The sequence below is a fragment of the Danio rerio genome, chromosome 16, assembly GCF_052040795.2.
Source record: "Danio rerio strain M-AB ecotype USA chromosome 16, GRCz13ab, whole genome shotgun sequence".
Taxonomy (NCBI): domain Eukaryota; kingdom Metazoa; phylum Chordata; class Actinopteri; order Cypriniformes; family Danionidae; genus Danio; species Danio rerio.
The window spans coordinates 8357501-8378313 of NC_141036.1; the positions used below are offsets into that span (position 1 = coordinate 8357501).

The 20813-nt window shown below is 40.8% G+C and overlaps 1 protein-coding gene across 3 annotated transcripts in view; it reads left to right on the plus strand.

Annotated features, from left to right (window-relative positions):
* ano10a (anoctamin 10a) overlaps positions 1 to 20813 on the plus strand; it is an 83158-nt gene that overhangs the window by 46867 nt on the left and 15478 nt on the right. Inside the window, exon 15 of one of the 3 annotated variants that reach the window (XM_087286088.1) lies at positions 10634 to 11244. The exons of 1 other annotated variant lie outside the window; for it this stretch is intronic. In XM_087286088.1, coding sequence (XP_087142214.1) covers positions 10634 to 10685 — 52 coding nt within the window. In that variant the 3' untranslated portion in view covers positions 10686 to 11244. 3 annotated transcript variants of the gene reach the window in all.

Sequence of the window (20813 nt, forward strand, 5' to 3'; positions counted from 1 at the left end):
GAAAATATTTCTGAGACAGGTGTTGATGAACCCCTTCCAGGTTATGGGCCACCAAAGGTCAATCTCCAGAGGTGTCTGTCCTTGGCCATTCATTGTACTTGTCTCGAGGTGTAACCCATCCTTGTGATGTCTGCCTCAAGATCGCATCACCAGGTGTTTCTTGGACGGCCTCTCTTCCACTTCCATTTGGGGTTCCATCTAAGGGCCTTTCTGGTGATGCTAGTTGGTGATTTGCAAAGGGTGTGCCCTTTCCAACCCCATCTTCTTTTCCAGATTTCTGCTTCTATTGGAGGTTAACAGGTCCTTACTCATAGGTTTGTGTTCCTGATCTTGTCAGGCCAGCGAATGTGCAGAATCTTTCTGAGACCAGTGTTGATGAACCCCTTCCGGGGTATGTGCCACCAAAGGTCAATCTTCAGAGGTGTCTGTCTTGGGCCATTCTTTCTACTTGTCTCCAGGTGTAACCCTTACTTATGATGTCTGCCTCGAAGTTGTGTCGTCAGGTGTTTCTTGGACTGTCTCTCTTTTGCTTCCCTTCGAATCTTCTTTTCCAGAATTCTGCTTCTATTGGAGGTTGACAGGTTCTTCCTCATAGGTTGGTTTTATTGATCATGTCGGGTCAGCGAATGTGGAGAATTTTTAATGAACTCTCCTGCCGTCAGTTTTCTCTGCCCATCTTGTGTCCACCTGATTTCACTGATGCCCAGGATGACTAGGTTGTTCTTTTTCATCTCGGCAGCTACCTGTGCTGTCTTTTCAGTCTTGATCGTACATGATCCTGACATTCCATGTGCCTATGAGGATTTTACTGATCGAAACAGTTTATTCGGCTCGTCAGCTTCTTTTTGGCTTTCACCATCTAGCGTTATACATCTCCGGTTGGACAGAGGTCTCTGTTTTACAACAACATGGTTTAGTTGTAGACATTTGGTTGTAGATTTGTTTAAGCATACTTCATTACATTAAGTTATATCAAGGCAAACAAGTCTTAATACTCAGGGTTCCCTTTAAAGGGTTAGTTCTCCCCAAAATGAAAATGTTGTTATTAATTACCCACCCTCATGTCATTCCAATCCCCTGAGAACTTTGTTTTATCTTCAGAACACAAATATTTTAGATGAAATTCGGTGGCTCCTTTATACTTCATAAACACCAATGATTCCGAAAAGTTCAAAGTCCAGAAAAGGAACCAAAAACCCTCCAAAAATTCCATGTGACTTCAGTGGTTCATTTATTATCATACAAAACTTTTGAAACACTTTTGTGCACCAAAAACTGTTAATACGACTCTGTTTACCATGTCTTCTCTCCTATATCAGTTTTTAGGATGAGCGTTTCCTATAAGCAGTACAATGTCTAGTAAACATGCATTTTGTTGTGAAATGGAAGACATTTTTAAGCAAAGTTGTTTTTACAGTTTTTTTTTTTTTTTGGCTTCACAAAAGTGTTTATGGAGCTTTGTATAATAACATTTGAGTCGCCACCGAAGTCACATTTTGATAATGTTTTGGGTTCTTTGGTCGGGGCCATCGTTGTCTATAGAGGATAAGGGAGCTCTTAGATTTATTCTTAAATAGCTTAATTTGTGTTCTGAGGATAAATGAATGTCTCGGGATTGCAATAACATGAGGGCTAGCAATTCATTACATAATTTTACATATTGGTTGGTTAAAAAGATAGTACTCAAATGTCCTATAAAATAGTATTGAATTGTACGTTAAAGCTAATAAAGTTCTATCCACCTTATTACAATTAACAGTAAATCTACAGGGGATAAATAGTTTGGATTGATGCATGGGTTTAATGCTTAGCTGATGAAACTGTTTAGTTGTGTAAAGAAACATATTAGGATTGTCATAATTTTTAAATTAATTTAACCACAATTTATTCAACAAGGTAGACATGAAAGCATATAATGCCCTAGGTTTTATAAAGGCAAGGAGGTATATGAGCATCGATACTGGAAAGGGACAACTATTCCAAGAGGACATCAAGACAGCACGTTTAATGATATGATGGAGCACTCGGCTGATGAGCTGTGATGAAGGCGGGACTCCATCGAAGTTTCATCCGTCTAACATTTCTTTCAATTTAGCAGAGAGACGCAGGTCGTAAAACACATATTGATTATGTTTCAGGATGACTGAAGACGTGATGTTTCTACGCTTCTACCCCTCCAATTCTCTCTGGCAAACTTCACCTGACACCAGCTCATCCCTTTGCTGGTGCTGGCTGTGCGTCTTCACTGGAGTCTCTCTATCAGAATGATGGACGGTAGCTAATCGTTTCAGCGGCCTTGTTTGAATCCGTTAAGGTTCAAAAGTGCCGACTGCAGTTAAACGGTGCATTTGGTTGGTGATATAAGACTACAGGACCTCAGGGAGGTGCTTGGTCCAGTGGTTTGAGAGAGCTAGTGATGAGCTAGCAGCACCTGACGCCATTTAGCTGTATTTCCATGTGTTCAGCAGCTTGAGAGGGTGAAGACAGCTGTCAGGAGAAAGCTCCCACTGCTCTAGGGCAAAGGGACTCTGAAAATAGCCGGCACTCGCAACAGCAATGGAAACCCCCTGTTAGTGGCCAGTGTTTGGAAAAGTTCCGGGGTGAACTCCAGGAAAAGGCCAAGCTGCCAACGCTAGCACAGAACCACTATGGCAACTGGTGATTTTAACCCTCCTGCTCTGTGTAACACGTAACAGCTATGCAAGTGGCTGATATGAATAGAAGATAAAGAAAGAGGTCGGCACAAAGGATTATATATGATCTTGGAGATACATTTAGCTTTTATCCATTTATATGGGGCATTCGTGAAATTCACTTCACAATAGATGCAGATTCGCATCAGGGAAAGGGTGTCTGTCTGACTGGTGACACCAGTTTGTTGCTAAATGGCTGACATGGATAATATTGAGAGCATAGCTGTGCTTGATGTGCTTTAGGAAGAATGAAAAATGGCATACGCCGCCATCTCTGGGTCCCCCTGCTAAAAAATCCAGCTTAAACCACCCTAGGCTGGTTGGCTGGTTTTAGCTGGACGACCAGGCTGGTTTTAGAGGGGTTTTGGCCACTTCCAGGCTGGTTTCCAGCCATTTTCAGCCTGGTCTTAGCTGGTCAGGCTGGGAGATGACCAGCTAAAACCAGCTTGACAAGCCTAGCCAAGCTGGGAGTCCAGCCAAAACCAGTTATATCCAGCTTAAAACAGGATGGTCAAGCTGGTTTTAGCTGGATTTGGCTGGACATTTTCCAGCCTGACCAGCTAAGACCAGGCTGGAAATGGCTGGAAACCAACCTGGAAATGGCCAAAACCCCTCTAAAACCAGGCTGGTCAACCAGCTAAAACCAGCCAACCAGCCTAGGCTGGTTTAAGCTGGATTTTTCAGCAGGGCCATCAGATCCTTCAGAGGCGCACCCAGCATTGTGAGTTCATCAACTCCTCCAGGAACTGCACCTGGATGACGAATGCTTTCAGCGATACTTCCATCTGAGCCGGTCCCAGTTTGATGAGCTGTTGTCTCCTGTCGGGAGGAGGATTTCCCTCGAGGACACCAACTACAGGCGCGATTTCATAATCATGCCCCTACTAGAGCAGGCTCCTGATTTGTTAACGTGGTGTGAATGCCTGGCAAGTTTAGATTGGTTAGATTAGTTAAGCATTAAACGCATCAAACTGCTGAAGAACCATGCCATTCGCTCAAATCGCATCATTCGCACTGCCTCATTTACACAAATAGTGTTGCAAGCTGTCTAATTGCCTCTTTGCTTTGACTTAACGTGTAAATCACGTGTGCTTGATGCTTCATTCGCATCTGGTTTGAGTGTACCATTACAAAAACACACACACCTGGAGCAGTGGACTGCCCAGAGAGCAGTTGCCTTCAGTCATTTGCTCAAGGGACTCACCTCAGGCGGTGGTATTGAGTGCTGGTATTCACTCACAACCTACAAACTATGGTGGAGCCATGACTTGAACCAACAACTTTTTGGCTACATCATTGCCCTGTAAATGAAGCCTCAATCGAAGGAATAAGTCTCCAGGTCAGTCCCCCAATAACAAAACCAATCAAACCTTCCATCAGTGGTAGATCATTTATTTCTATAGCACTTTTCTGGCCACTCAATGTTCTTTACAGACTTGGGAAGAAATATCCTCAAGTGTGCAGCATATCCACCTCGATGATGTGATGGCAGTCATTCTGCGCCAGACCACACTCTAGCTTATTTTGGAGAGGAGACAGAGTGATGAAGCCAATTAGATGATGTATGGATGGATGGTTAGGAGGCCATGATGGACTTGGACCAGTGGGCAAGTTTGGCCAGGATGCTGTGGACACACCCCTACACTTTTCCAAGATATCCTAGGATGACCACAGAAATTCAGGACCAAGTTTAAAGTCCCATCCGAAGGACGATGCTCATTGCCAGTATAGTGTAAGTAGTAACTGTAGGGAGATGATAAGATAAGTGAAACATGAGCACTGTTGGCTTTTCCTTACAAAGATCAACGGAAATGGAAATCTGCTTTAAAATCTTTGTGTTGAATCACGTTGTATATAATAATGTCAATAGTTCAGCTCGATCGAAGCATTCCCATGGAGATGGTTTGGCCAGAGGGGTAATGAAGAAGTACAGAGATCTTGAAAAGATAATGGAGTCTATAATTTCCATCCATGGGTGATCTACTACAACATCTGTTTCTCCCTTTAAAAGGCAGCTTGTATTATGCATGCATGTTGTGTCCCGGGGTTTAATTTGCTTCATTTCAGAACTGAGGATTAATGGTTTGTTTTTTTCCAACAGATGTCAATTTGTTAAATGATGGAGCCCATTTATCTTCAAACCAGGGCTTTCGGTTTAACACATTCATTTAGTGTGTCTAATTATAAAAATAAATAATGTAGTTAAAATGAACTCAATTAATCATACCTCCTGACCCTTATGTAAATCCTTACGAAATGAATTTTCTTTGGAGCAGTTCTATGGAGTGCACTGTAATGACCCAGCGTCTTGGGAATGGTCTGAGTCTCCGGGGCTTTGGTCCCTCTCTCCTACTCAGTAATCCAGTCTTGGTGCCAAAGAATGTTGGTTGCGTCAAAACCCTCGTCAGATTCGCTCTGCTTTCGCATCATTGCCCGACCATGTCACAGGAAGTGGAACAAGCTTGTCTGAGGCAGTCTGTCAGATTTCTGAAATCCATGAGTTTGTGACATGTCCCCTGTTAACCTTGGGGGAATGAAGTCAGCACAGCCAACATTGCAGTGTTTGACAAACTGCAACTCAGAAAGCACATTGATTTCATTGATTAGGCTGTAGAAACATTATCTTATCAGTGTGATTGGATTCCGCACATCTGTTCCACCTCTAATGATTCATTGACCCTGAGCTTGCACTTGTATTTGAGTACAGCTGTTAACATGAGTGATAGTATGTTGGTGTTTCAGAAGCTTTAAAGCTTTTAACCCACCCCGCCTCCTCCTAACATAATCAATACTGACACATCCCGTCAATTATCTCAGCACGCCCATCAGGACGTCTCTCTCCAATCCCGAATATTTGCTCCAGTTAGACGCATGTCAGCCACCTTTGTTTGAACTTCAGTTCTCACTTTTGTTAATGCTAATTCAGCCTGCAGGAAGGAAAGGGAGGGAAGCGTCTCCTGAGATGTGCTCCTGCAAATTCACCATCCTTGAGCATTCGAGGACGATTGACTCAGGCCCCGTTTACACTAGTGCGTTTTATTTTTAAAACGGCGTTTTAGATCAAAAACGATCTGCGTCCACACTAGCGTTTCACCTAGCGTTTCTGAACATATCTCCATCCACACTACGCCACCAAAAACGTACAGTATATCCCGTGACCATTCGTGCACTCTGGGCATGCGCGTTTTAGTATAAACAGAAAGCATGCATCTCGCTCAGCATGTGGTTATTGTTAGTCAACAATTGCCGGTTGTACATAAACGCAATGGCAAAGAAAGCAAGAGAGGTATTTTTGTGGACAGACAAGGAGGTCAAGTTGTTACTAAATGTATCAAATGAATAACTGCACAATGGCGCCTAAAACAGACAATAGTGCAAACAACGCTCCCATTTCTGTGTCCATGTTGTTGTTTACAGTACTGTCTTCCGGTAGCGATAAAGCCATGTGTTATAGGCTGCGTCCGAAACCGCATATTTCCATACTATATAGTACGCTAAAATCAGTATGCGAGCCGAGTAGTATGTCCGAATTCATGGAATTCGAAAATCAGTAGGCGAGAAGTACCCGGATGACTTACTACTTCCGGCGAGATTCTGAAGTGCGCATCCCATGCACGCTGCGCTATCCCATAATGCCCCGTGAGAGAATTCATGAATGGAAGTGAAACGACGCAACTGACGCAGGTACGTCACGTGACCGTGACAAAATGGCGGATGTAGTACGTCCGAATTCCATTCATACTTTTCACATTCATACTGTATAGAACGTACTTTTCTAATGGCCGAGTAGTACGTTTAAATTCAAATGCAGTACCTACTGAGTAGTAGGCGGTTTCGGACGCAGCCATAGTCATGTTATAGGGACTTGACGAATAAGGGAAGGATACGCAATGACACAAAAGCCTCAATCAGGTAGGGAATTTCAGCAGTCCCGCCTCCGTTTTCAGATGTCTTCGTTTTTCCCCATCCACACTGAGACAGAGCAGCAGCGTTATAGAATGAAAACGGCCTCTCCAGCGTTTCCAAAATGCTCAGTTTTCGACGCTCGAGAACTCCGGCGTAGTGTGGACGGATGGCGTAACCGTAGCAAAACTTTTGCGTTTTAAAACGAAAAAAACGGTGTGTGTGTTTTGACTCTGAAACTCGCGCGTGCCCAAATAGACACTCCCACACCATCCCACTTAAGTTCCTCCGACACTCCCCCCTAAACAGAGCAGGACACGCCCACTTTTCTGACTTTTTCCAAAGTAGAGGTATGAAAACACCCTGCTGAAACAAGGGGGTTTCATGGCCCTTTAAGACACCCCTCAGTGGAGGATAAGCAAATCTTACTAATATCTACCAATGAGATGAATACGAATTAGTCAATAAATCACAAACTTGCCGTGAGATTTTTTCTGGAAAATATGCAATGTGTTTTTATCGTTAGGTAACTTCCTTTACAGTATGTGCAAACATACTTTGATTCTCCATTTCATGAACCCAGCGAAACATTTAATTCAGTCACTGACAGTCTTTATATGCTAGTATATCATTTGAACCAGTGCAGTTTTCTCCGAGGAGACCTGAGCTCGGACTCTCTGAACCTACAGAATCCCAGCGTCAGCAGCTCCGGCTCTATTGATCTCTCGTTTGGATTGAAAAGTTAATTGCACCTAACACTTTTTCACCGAGAATGTAATTTGCTCCGGTTTGCCGCAGGCACTGAAATTAATTGATTAAATGAAACTCAGAATAGGCATAGTCTGGGATTTGCGTTCCGCTGCAGAGAGAGAAAAATAAATAAATAAAAATAACACATACGCATCTGTTATGGGTAGATGGGTTCATTTTCTTTGCCATTTTTTTTACTGGATGCTTTCAAAATAGTGTCTGAAAAGCCAGCGTGACTCATTTGAAATGCGGTCCTGCCTCAGGCTGTGTGTACGCTGAACTAAGATCAGCTTTCGCCTTTCATATCCCAACATGTAAGACTTATTTAGACCACAGAAAACTGATGCTAAATCAGGCCAAATCTCACATTATGTATGCTGAAAGATTACGAATATAAGCCTTTATTTGTGTAGAATCTCTCAGAGGAGATTATATGGCTAAAGGGGAACATACTCCAGATTTGTACATCATATTTTTTTCTGTGCACATACATCCTACATTCATCTGGGATTAGAGAGACTAAACACTTAAACCATCATAATGCATCATAAACATCTAACTCTGTTTGTATTCTGGCTCCGTTTAGACCTTGAGAGTCTAAAATGTGTATCATACACTCAAAAACAGTGTTGGGCAAGCTACTCGGAAAACATTGTGAGCTAAGCTAGTTACTCTGCTTGAAATGTAGCTTAACTACACTTAAAGCTACCCTAAAAGCTACATGGCAAAAGTAGCTTAGCTACATTTAAGCAATTTTTTTTTATTATTATTTTCATATTTAAATCAAAGCAACTTCAATCCAAGTCAGTTCTATAGTGATAAATAAAGTAAACACATGAGGCATAATTATTAAGTTCAGTTATTTACTGATTAATATGCTGTTCATTTAATATGCTGTTGCAAACGGAAACAAATGTTACTGTACAGCAAAAACAAATCAAGAAATCAGCTATTGACATTTAAAATACTATAGTAATGTATAGCAAGTATATAGGAAAGTGTATTATAGTGTGTGTGTGTGCATGTGCATATATACTCGCCGGCCACTTTATTAGGTACACCTGTCTAACTGCTCATTAACGAAAATTTCTAATCAGCCAACCACATGGCATGTAATCATGGTCAAACCGAGTATCAGAATAGGGAAGAAAGGTGATTTAAGTGACTTTGAACGTGGCATGGTTGTTAGTGCCAGACAGGCTGGTCCGAGTATTTCAGAAACTGCTGATCTACTGGGATTTTCACACACAACCATCTCTAGGTTTTACAGAGAGTAATCCGAAAAGAGATAATATCCATTGAGCGGCAGTTCTGTGGGCGCAAATGCCTTGTTGATGCCAGAGGTCAGAGGAGAATGGCCAGACTGGTTCGAGCTGATAGAAAGGCAAAAGTAACTCAAATAACCACTCATTACAACTGAGGTATGCAGAAGAATATCTCTGAAAGCAACACAACATGTCCAACCTTGAGGCAGATGGGCTACAGCATCAGAAAACCACACCGGGTGCCACTCCTGTCAGCTAAGAACAGGAAACTGTGGCTAAAATATGCACAGGTTCACCAAAATTGACCAATAGAAGATTGGAAAAATGTTGGCTGGTGTGATGAGTCTCGATTTCTCCTGCAACATTCAGATGGTAGGGTCAGAATTTGGTGTCAACAATAGGAAATCATGAATCCATCCTGTCTTGTATCAATGGTTTAGCCTGGAGGTGGTGGTGTAATGGTGTGGGGGATATTTTCTTGGCACACTTTGGGCCCATTAGTCACAATTGAGCATTGTGTCAACACCACAGCTTACCTGAGTATTGTTGCTGACCATGTCCATCCCTTTATGACCACAGTGTACCCATCTTTTGATGGCTACTTCCAGCAGGACAACACACCATGTCATAAAACACCAATCATCTCAGACTGGTTTCTTGAACATGACAATAAGTCCACTGTACTCAAATGGCCTCCACAGTCACCAGAACTCAATCCAATAGAGCACCTTTGGGATGTGGTGGAACAGGTGATTCGCATCATGGATGTGCAAATCTGCAGCATCTGCCTGATGCTTTCATGTCAATATGGACCAAAATTTGGGAGGAATAATCCCAGTACCTTGTTGAGTCTATGCCACGAAGGATTAAAGCAGCTCTGAAAGCAAAAGTGGATTCAAACCATAACTAGTAAGGTATACCTAATAAAGTGGCCAGCAAGTGTGTGTGTGTGTGTGTGTGTGTGTGTGTGTGTGTGTGTGTGTGTGTGTGTGTGTGTGTGTGTGTGTGTGTGTGTGCATATATAAATATATATAATATTATTATTATTAATGTTTTCATGTAAGTGCACTTGGGCATATTTGCAGAACAAATTGAATAACTATAAAACCAATTCAACTCTAACAAGAGCACAGCATCAGAATTAATTTTAAGTCGTGTACTTCAAGGTATGGTCCTGCTTCAGAAATAATTCCTCTACAGCAGGGATGCTCAATCCTGTTCCTGGAGATCTACCTTCCTGCAGATTTCAGTTGCTACCCATATCAAACACACCTGCCTGTAATTATCAAGTGGTGTTCAGGTCCTAATTAATTGGTTCTGGTGTGTTTGATATGGGTAGCTGAAATGTGCAGGAGATCTCCAGAAACAGGTGTGAGCACCCCTGCTCAAACAGTCTTTCCATCAGGCAAGTTTCTTGTGTCAGCCCAATGATTGATTGGCGATGACACCGACCAGAGCGAGAGGTTTGTTTGTTGAATTCACCATTCTCGCTATCATATGGATTTACAGTACTTTCATTAGCCAAACACTTGGTTTACAGCTCTGTGAACTGCTGTAGGGTCACTTAATGATCCGCGGTCGGTAAATGTAGCTTGTGTGGACGCTACTGCACTACTTGCTTAAAGTAATAGCTTCACCTCTGAAAAGCTATTGGATTTAGAAAGTAGCGACGCTTCCCCCACGCTACTGAGAAATATAGCGTCACTACTTGTAGCCACGCTACCGCCCAACACTGTCATACAAATATTTTTGCTGCAGGTTCAAATTCCTTATTTAAAATGAGCTGAATCAACACAATTCTTGAGGGTTTTTGGGACAGCTTAATTGTTTTAAGTTCAATCAACTTAAAATTGTAAAAAAAAACTATAAAGTTAACTCAATCGATTTGTGTTGGGACGGCGTGAAGGAATTGTGTGGAACCCAGCATTTCTTACACTGTTACTTATTCATTTTGGTGTACAGTAGATGCCAAAGCACGTTCTAGCACTAATATTTCCTCTCTCTTTCTTTTTCTCTTTACAGAAAATCCTGGAAGTTGCGGAGACCTGAAATACGTGGATTGAGTGAGCTGTAACAGCATGACGGAAGTCCTCAATGTGTGGACATGCTGTAAAACATCGAGAGTTATATTTAACTGACTTTAAATATGCACTCCTTGCCAGGCTATTCAAAACAAATGGCTTGATTATATTCAGGACATGACAGGGTTATTTTAATATACATTTTTCCTGGTATTAGTTGCATGCATTGCTTTATGATTTCTCGGTCAATACAAATGTTACTGGTGTAATGAGAGACGGGTGGGAATGTAGGAATCCGATCGTTGCATGTGTGTTAAGGGTTGATACATGTATTGTCAAATGACTGGGTTGATTTGTTTATCAAAGTACACGGATATTTATTCTCGTCTAAAGCTGTAAAAGTATGTTGTATAAGACGTGTTTGGAAGGTTTTTTGGTTTTCATTCACACCAACCAAAGACAGAGCAGTGCCTTTACACATCACTGTATCGCGTTCAAATGCTTTTGTTTACAGATGTCAAGCCTGACTTTGCTCTGTACTGTACTTGAATTAAGCATATTCGTTATCTTGTACCTGAATATAAACATTTTAAATATACAGATCGCACGTTATTTGTTTTCGTCACGTCCTTTTGCACATCTTTATTTGGTTTTACCAAAACATGATGGTAATGCTGTACCTGTTATAGGTGTGGTTTTAGCCGAGTACGATGCAATCCTGGATTAACTTCTATGTTGATCCTGGAACATCAATTTAACTCATCCTTATTTCCATAGCGCTTTTACAATGTAGATTCAATGTACCTGAAGAGCGGTGTGGGTGAGTTACGTGCGACGTACTTGAAGAGCTGGGAGGGATACAATAGAGAGGGGTGTGCACTTATTTAAGGACCAGGCGGGACACGCGCAAACTTCCAGGAGACTTGGGATGTCTGTTTTATTGAAAAAAGTGAAGGAATTAAATATATTATACAAAATATTTATCAGAAAAAATGTTAATTATGACAATTAGAACGGTCTCATGATTGTCATGTTTATGACAGATTTATGACAGTTATGTTATCTTAGTAATGACAGATTATAATGTATTTGTTTACGCCCAAGTTGTCATATTGGTAAATCAAACAAGGTCACCTTTGCATTTTAAATGCTATTACTGATGACATTTGATGTCATAAGCATGCTTAAAATATCCTTCATATTCATGACACATCATAATTATAAAGCTGCCATGACAGTCTTATGAACACCCCATCTTCAAGTTAAGTGTAACCCACCATATACAGTTGAAGGCAGAATTATTAGCCCCCCTGTTTATTTTTATCCCCAATCTCTGTTTGACAGATTTTTCAACACAATTTCTAAACATAATCGTTTTAATAACTCATTTCTAATAACTGATTTATTTTATCTTTGTCATGATGACAGTAAATAATATTTAACTAGATATTTTAAGACACTTCTATACAGCTTAAAGTGACATTTAAAGGCTTAACTAGGTTAATTAGGTTAACTAGGTTAGGGTAATTAGGCAAGTTATTGTATAATGATGGTTTGTTTTGTAGACTATCGCAAACAAATGTAGCTTGAAGGAACTAATAATTTTGACATTAAAATGTTTTAAAAACCTTTATTAAAATTAAAAACTTCTTTCATTCTAGCCGAAAAAAAGCAAATAAGACTTTCTCCTGAAGAAAAAATATTATCAGACAGACTGTGAAAATGTCCTTGCCCTGTTAAACATCATCTGAGAAATATTTTAAAAAATTAAATCAAAGGGGGGCTAAATAATTCTAACAACAACTATATATTGTGAACCAAACATCTCATCACTTCACACTTGACATTTCCTGAAGACACAGACTAAAGGCAGTGTGACTATTCAACTTACAGTTCAGTCTAATTAAAGAACGGCTCGTCACACTTTCTGACACTGAAGTCATCTCAGCAGTTTCCACTGACCAGCGATGACACTGACAATATGCAGTGTCTGTGTGCTCGCAAGGTGCACAACACATACAGCCTGTTTAACCATTTGGCTCATATACTAGACATGTACTTGGATGAGAAGTGTGTGCTTGAGATACCCCTGAAAAGCTCTTGGTTACTGGAGACACCTTGGCAGCACAAGCAGGCAGTAAATTAGGAGCAAATGCCTTTCAGCAGCAGCAGCAGCAGCAACTAGTGGGAAGTGGTACTCTTATCAAGTTTAGCTTCTTTCTACTATATAGTGCTGGAGAAAAGACATTCATTGGACACATTGGCTGTATGTAAAACTGCCCCTTATACCTTTAGAGGTGCATTGATTCATTGATTCATTCATTTTCTTTTCGGCTTAGTCCCTTTATCAACCTGGGGTCGCCACCACGGAATGATCTGCCAACTTATCTAGCATGTTTTTATGCAGCGGATGCCCTTCCAGCCACAACCCATCTCTGGGAAGCATCCACACACACTCATACACCACGGACAATTTAGCTTACCCAATTCACCTGTACCGCATGTTTTTGGACTGTGGGGGAAACCTGAGCACCCGGAGGAAACCCACGCGAAGGGAGATCATGCAAACTCCACAGCGAAACGCCAACTGACCCAGCCGAGGCTCGAACCAGCAACCTTCTTGCTTTGAGGAGACAGCACTACCGACTGTGCCACTGCGTCACCCTGTGCATTGATTCAACAAGTTCAATTGTTCTAATCTGATATTTACATAGTAGGTATGTAGCTTATAGCCCGTTTCCACTGAGTGGTACAGTGCGGTACACTTTTATGGCCATTTCCACTGTCAAAAGGTACCAAAAAGCAAACTGTACCAAACCACTTTTTAGGTACCCTTTCAAGAGGGTACCTATCACAACAAAAGTGTACCGAAAGGCAAAGCTAGATGCGCAACACACCGCTATTGGTTTACAGCGAAACGTCACTAGCTCGTGCACAAGCTATGAGAATGAAAACAAAGAAAGTGGCATTTCATCGTAATAATATATACATATAATAACAAGCCATGGTCGACTCGAGCTTAAACAAACCTTGTCGTCGTCTTGATGAACAGCCACAAAGTCAAGAAGAAGAGCAGAATCTACCCTGTGCACCGTGGTTGTTTACAAGGCCGTCTAAAGCATGAGCGGTTTCGCTTTCTTCAGAGAGCTCACGATCGCTCGCCGCATGTCTATATTTGAAATAACGAACTTCCTGAGCTTATGACAATAATGTGCACGTGATTATTGAAGCACTTCTGATCTTCTGATCCTTTCAGAAACGGATAAAGGCGAGAGTGAAGTGCGAAAAAACAAAAGGAGAGGCCCGACAAAACAAAGGAGCAAATGATTCTTTCAGCAACCTAAACCATGAACAAACTGCCATGTTTAACTCTTATCATCACCTTTTAGACTATCATTAAATCGGAATGACGGAATTAAGGCTGATTTATACTTCTGACAAGTGCATGCGCATGCTATGGAGCAGCCTACGTGTGGACGCATAGCTCTTGCCGTGGCCGTCGCTGATACGCACCTCTCAAAAACTGTAACGACGTGTACAGCAAGCTCTGTGATTGGTCGGCTTGGTAGCGCTGACGAGTGTAAGCGGAACAGAGAGCCACGCAATCGATTGTTTACAAGTGTGGAGTCCCGTAAAGGATCTCCAGATGAAACGTTTTGTTTTGTGTTTACTCTATGGTTAAAGTTGTTCCACGTCCACCGGTTACTGCCTCAAAATGAGCGAGTTTAATATGCTTGGACATTAAGGAAGCATTCAGATAAAACAAAACACCAGCGAAGAAACTTGACAGAGGAACGTAAACACTTCACTGCTAACGTTTCGGAAGTGTTATTGCAGAACAACAGAAACAGTGGGCAGGATGAATGCACAGCTGCGCGCGTTCCATGCGCCGTGGGTCACGCCGATTACTTGGCGCAGAAGTATAAACCAGGCTTTACTCTCTAACAGAGGTTGCATTTGCTGGTGACGATTAAAGATACAGTTGAGAGGTCTGCACTGATTATAGGCTTTATGTTGAGTGTTGTTTTTGAACCCAAATAAAGACTAAATGTAAGCTGTGTGTAGTTTTTCAGTAATTGTTAACATATTGGAAACCGTAAGGGGCTGTATGTGTTCAAATATGTTGAGTTTATTTATTTTATATAATTGCAGACATTACAGTAGGCTAGATCATTGGTCTGCAGTTACAAGCAAATTATGTTCATGCGGTTAGTAATGAACATTTATACAGACGTATTTGTGTGTATAAAGCTTCTGTTTTGTGAGAAGTGCTTCTCATATAATGTGAATGACATGTCCCCTAGGGATGGCTGACGTGAAACTGACGTTTCGAGATCCCGAAGCGCAAGTGTTTCGAAACTGCACCGAAGCATGATCTGAAACGCCCAAGTGACTAAAGTGTTTCGAAACACCTGGTCACGTGACTAAAGCGATTCAAACTTAAAGCATCGATCAGTTTAGAAGTGTTACGGGACCTGGCGAATTTGCATGCGACTGCCAGGGTCAGAAATCTACTTCTGTTTCATATGGCCTAGTGGACTGTGTGTGTGCACGCTGATTCTGTGCTTCAACTGTCTTTTGGGTTCGAATCCCGACTTGTACAAATATTCCGACATGATTTTCTGTATTTTAATCACGTTTCTGTTTTATGGTGTAGTGTAGATAGGATACAGCTGCGGATACACCATCAATTTAGCATTATTTTTGTAACACTGTAAAACAATAATTAATATTTCCACAGTACTGTGCTGGTTGAGTTAAGGGTTTGGGTAGACGTTAATAAAATACAATAAATGGGAAATTTAATTAATAATACAAATAATTGTTGTTAACTTCTGGCCACAACCACGTCTGATCTAGCAACAACCCTGTTTTATGACCAAAACAAGATAAATTTATTCAAAGTGTTTCAAGAGTTCACACTTAACTGATGATTAATTATAAAAGCTGGTTTGGCATGCTGTCCCGGGAGAGAACCCTGAGCTCCTAAGATCCTCGAGCCCAGGGCTCCCTCCCGTTGCAAGGCGGGAGGGGAGTTTGAGCTCAGGTAGATCTCGAGAACTCCCCTGCTGTAGTAACCAATGAACAGTAAGTGATTGCTTTTGGAGATAACTACGTACTAGAAGCAATATCTATGGTGCCAATTTGGATTAGTCAATTAAATTAATTGCATGTTTTCAGGAGGTGGGAGGAAACCGGGGAACCCGGGGGAAACCCACGTGAGCACGGGGAGAAGTGCAAACTCCACACAGAATTGTCTACTGGTTTGGTAAAGCCTGGAACCAGAGACATTCTTGCTGTGAGGCAACAGTGCTACGCACTGGGCCACCGTGTCACCCATCTAAGAAGGAGGAGTAGGGGTGGAAGGGGGGACTCTTCAAAACGAAGATAGCAGTGGAATGAAACCCAGGGTATTTATAGTAGTTTAGGAGTCATCTGATTGGAGCGTAGTAAATTGTATAATGTGGATCGAGCTGCTAGCAATCATAAGCACGTGATCCTCTCGAAATTAGTTTATGCATAAACTTTACTTATTTGGATGTCAGACCAATGTTGAAACAAAACGATTCAAGAACAAAGCATTACCAACTGGTATAATAGCATTTCAAAATGGCTTTATTAACCTGGATTCGAACCCATTATCCCCACATGGTAGTCAGGAACCCTAACCGCTCCACTAAATCACTTCAAAGTTTATATCACAAAGTGGGCTTTAATACCTCAATTTGTTCAACTGTTCTTTGCTGAAGCTGTTTCAGTGCAATCCATAAAAAATGACCTCTAGGTGTCACCGTAGAGTGGGGTTTCGAAACGTTTCGAAGCTTCGACACATTTGCTTCGACTGTTTCAGGGTTTCATGAAGCCTCGCTTTGCCCATCACTAATTTCCTCGAGCGAGAATGACGTTGACTGAAACATTCTGTTGTACACCTTGACCATTGTTCCATCAGTACCGTTTTGGCAGTGGAAACGCAAGCCTGATAAAAGTGACCCGTACCATACCACTCAGTGGAAATGTGCCAATATAGGCAAGTACAAAAAAATAAATAAATAAATAAAATATAAAACAGAAACTGTTATATACTTTTAATTTTAACATAAACGTAGATAAACAAAAATAAGGGAGAAAAATGATCATTGTTGTAATCTTGCTAAGAAACATTGCGGCCAATCAGACTCTGCCTGGGGAATGCATATTAATGATCCAATGTGCAACATATCAGTCGGTGTTTGAGAAGTGTGTATAAATGGAGGTTGAAGCCAGCTCCAAGTGGGCTGTATAAACCTGGATGTTTTTATTTGTTTAATGTCTGTACATTAGACGCAGTCCAATGATGTGCTTTATGAATGTCTACAGTAGGGCTGCTCAACCTTCTTCCTGGAGATCTACCTTCCTGCTGAGTTCAATATGAAGGTAATTCAATAGCAAAATTTGAGAGCTTGCAAATCTAAATGTGAGCACTTGTGATAATAATATTTGTATGTGTTGAAATGTACACTCACAGCTCTGATGTGAACAGCTGACTCCCTCGATTTGCACACACACACAACAATCAACACACTTTTGTTAAATATCATTAATTCTACGGAAATGTACATACCAGTAAAAGAGCAGCAAAGCCAGTTTATTGGCTAGAGCCAGTCAATAAGATGGGACGTTTCTGTACGTCAGGACACAAGGCAGCTCTCGTTGTTGCAGGAATCAAGCAATCGGAGGGTAAGTTATCATTTTTAATAATTATCTATGTTCAATACTGTCAGCTAAGCTAAGGACTGTGCTAGGTGCTTCTGTAGTTTTTTTTATATATATATAAGAAACGGTTATGAGTTATTTAGGAGCTGCTTTCAGTGATGTTATATGGTTCTAAAGATACGATTCAACCCACATAAAATAAGTTGTAATATTATTTATAGTAAATAATATTACGTTTTTGAACCATACTTTAGTAAACTGTTTTATACTGCATATGTTGCAGTATCTATAACTTTGTTAATGAATGCAACAGCACACTGTAGTATTAAATATCATGAACTTAGATTTGCAAGCTCTCGAGTTTTGCTACTGAATTACCTTCATAGAACAAACACACCTAAACAAATTAATTAGGACCTGAACAGCACTCGATATTTACTGGCAGGTGTGTTTGACAAGGGTGCAAGTGAAATCTGCTGGAAGGTAGATCTACAGGAACAGGGTTGAGCACAACAGGTTACTTTGAGGTCACGTTTAAGGATGACCTTAAACCCAACCTCACAGTAACCTGTTGTTTTGTTCTACTCCACCTGTACCACCTAAACTCAGCCTACTTGTGGCTAAAGTACCTCCCATTTGGAGGTCAACCAACCAACTTGCTGTGTAATCCCTCCCACCTAGAAGTATCCGAGATGCAGCGATACCAACTTGCTTTGTTTTGCCTCCCTGCTGAAAAATCCAGCTTAAACCAGCCTAGGATGGTTGGCAGGTTTTAGCTGGTCAACCAGCCTGATTTTAGAGGAGTTTCCAGCCATTTCCAGCCTGGTCTTAGCTGGTCAGGTTAGAAAGTGACCAGCCAAAACCAGCTTGACCATCCTGGTCTAAGCTGGACATAGCTGGTTTTGGCTGGGCTACCATCCTGGCTAGGCTGGTCAAGCTGGTTTTAGCTGTTCATCTCCCAGCCTGACCAGCTAAAACCAGCCTGAAAGTGGCCAAAAGCCCTTTAACACCAGCCTGGTTGACCAGCTAAAACCAGCCAACCATGCTAGGCTGGTTTAGGCTGGATTTTGCAGCAAGGCTGCTGAAGGTCTGATGACACGGCTGGTCATGCAGGTCCGGCCAATGTAAAATGTGACCTAGAACATGCATGCTAATGATTAATGCAATCCTTTATATTGTGTTCTTATTGGGCCTTTTTTCTTCTGGAGGTTTGCACTTGAGAATAAAAATAAATTAAAAATGGTGTTTGGCTCACGGTATGGCCATTTCCATTTACTAAACTCTTATTATTGGACTATACCTAGGCATACCCATGTTTTCTTTATAGGATACTTTTAAATGGTCGACTATTTGAGGGAGCAGTAATGTCCAAAACTTCAATCAATCCCACAATGCATTGCAGTAACGAGTGCACAATCACCGCAAGACTCCACATCTAGAGCAGGGGTGGCCAACTCTGTTCCTGGAGAGCCACCATCCTGCAGATTTCAGTTGCTACCCATATCAAACACACCTGAACCAATTAATTAGGACCTGAACACCACGTGATAATTACAGGCAGGTGTGTTTGATATGGGTTGCAACTGAAATCTGCAGGAAGGTGGCTCTCCAGGAACAGGGTTGGCCACCCCTGATCTAGAATACACCTACAATACTCTGTAGAGTTCACATGTCAAATAAACTCTGCATATGACCACAAGATGGCATCTACGGCAGAATCTTATCAGCATACGTTTCCCATAATGGATTTCTGAAGTGCAAATTATGAATCGAGTGAACCATATTGCCAATTTACTCCTTTAAGTAGACTGTATTAGTGGAAAAATGTAGGGAATAGTGAATGAGGGTATAAGGGGGGGATTCAGATACAGCCATTAATAAATGACCTGTTTTGATGAGTGTCTCTTTAAATTTTAATGAACAACTCTCTCTTCAAGGCTGACTCAAAGACTCAATTTTACCAAGAAACATCATCACTATTTTGTAATTACGTGGAAACAGAGCTTCGTAAACATACCGTAGGTCAGGGGTTCTCAACCACAGTCCTGGATAGCTGATGTCCTGCAGATTTTAGCTCTGACTTGCCTCAACACACCTGCAAGGAAGCTTCTAGAAAGCCTAGTGAGAGCTTGATTAGTTAGCCCAGGTGTGTCTGATTGTTTTCACTCCAAGTGCCATTTAGAGGATGATGTATTCAGTTTAAAACCGATCAATAGGGTATATGCCGAGCTAGTGCTGTTCCCATGCTGATACACTTCCGGTGACCTGTTATTGTGAATTTTTTTCCATTTTATACGGTTCCTTATACAGCATCGATGCTGTAATGTCATTAAAATACATTCAGTTCAATAAACTTTAGCATTTATTTGGTTGCTCAAGCGTAAAACGAGACAAAAAGCTGTTTACTCGCACGCGCCCGTCAGAATCGGCAGGCTAACGCAGAAGCTCCATTGAATATACTGGAGTAAAATTAATGCTCATATAATAAAGACATGGCGGGGAAAATGTAATTTAATGCAGTGCTTTTTATACAATCTGAGACCCACTTTAAATCGGATATCACTCAGCTAGTGGAGATCGCTGATTTTTAAAGAAAACAGCCCTTAAACGCACCGGATTTTACATTGGCATTCAATTCGCCGGAAGCGCTTAACCCAGGTTACTGGCAAATTAAAAGTCCTATTAGCATGCTTTGGCATATACCCCATTAATTCAATTAAGGCTGTGATGTGATTGTTTTCAAGTCACATGCGATCTTAGTTGGCTGTCATTGCTTAACTTTATGATTTGTTTTTCTTTGTGTTGAAGCCCTTACAGTAACAGCAGCCTAACATTTCTATTTTATATTTAAGTACTTGCTGATATAAAATTCTGTTGTTAAGAACCAATTTATTTCTAATTCAGATTGATTTAGGGTTTCATTTACAATTTAATTAAGCACCATCTGTATAGTTCCCGTACAGCCTTTAGGCTACTTTTGAATTCTAAAGAATAGGAAACATTTTTGTATTCAGTTGAAGTCAGAATTATTAATTATAATAATAATAATAATAATAGATTTATAGATATATAAATCTATAAAATCTATAGATATATAAATAATATAATAATAGAATTATAATAATAATTATTATTGATTTTGTTTTTATTTTTTACATATTTCCCAATTGATGTTTAACAGAGCAAGGACATTTTTACAGTATATCTGATGAGATTTCTTTTCTTCTGGTGAAAGTCTTATTTTTTTTTTTTTTGGCTAGAATTAAAGAAGTTTGAATTTTTTTTAACACCATTTTAAGGACAAAATTATTAGCCCCTTTAAGCTATATATATTCCGATAGCCTACAGAACAAACCATCATTATACAATAACTTGCCCAATTACCCTAACCTGCCTAGTTAACCTAATTAACCTAGTTAAGCCTTTAAATGTCACTTTAAGCTGTATAGAAGTGTCTTGAAAAATATCTAGTGTCATATTTATATAAT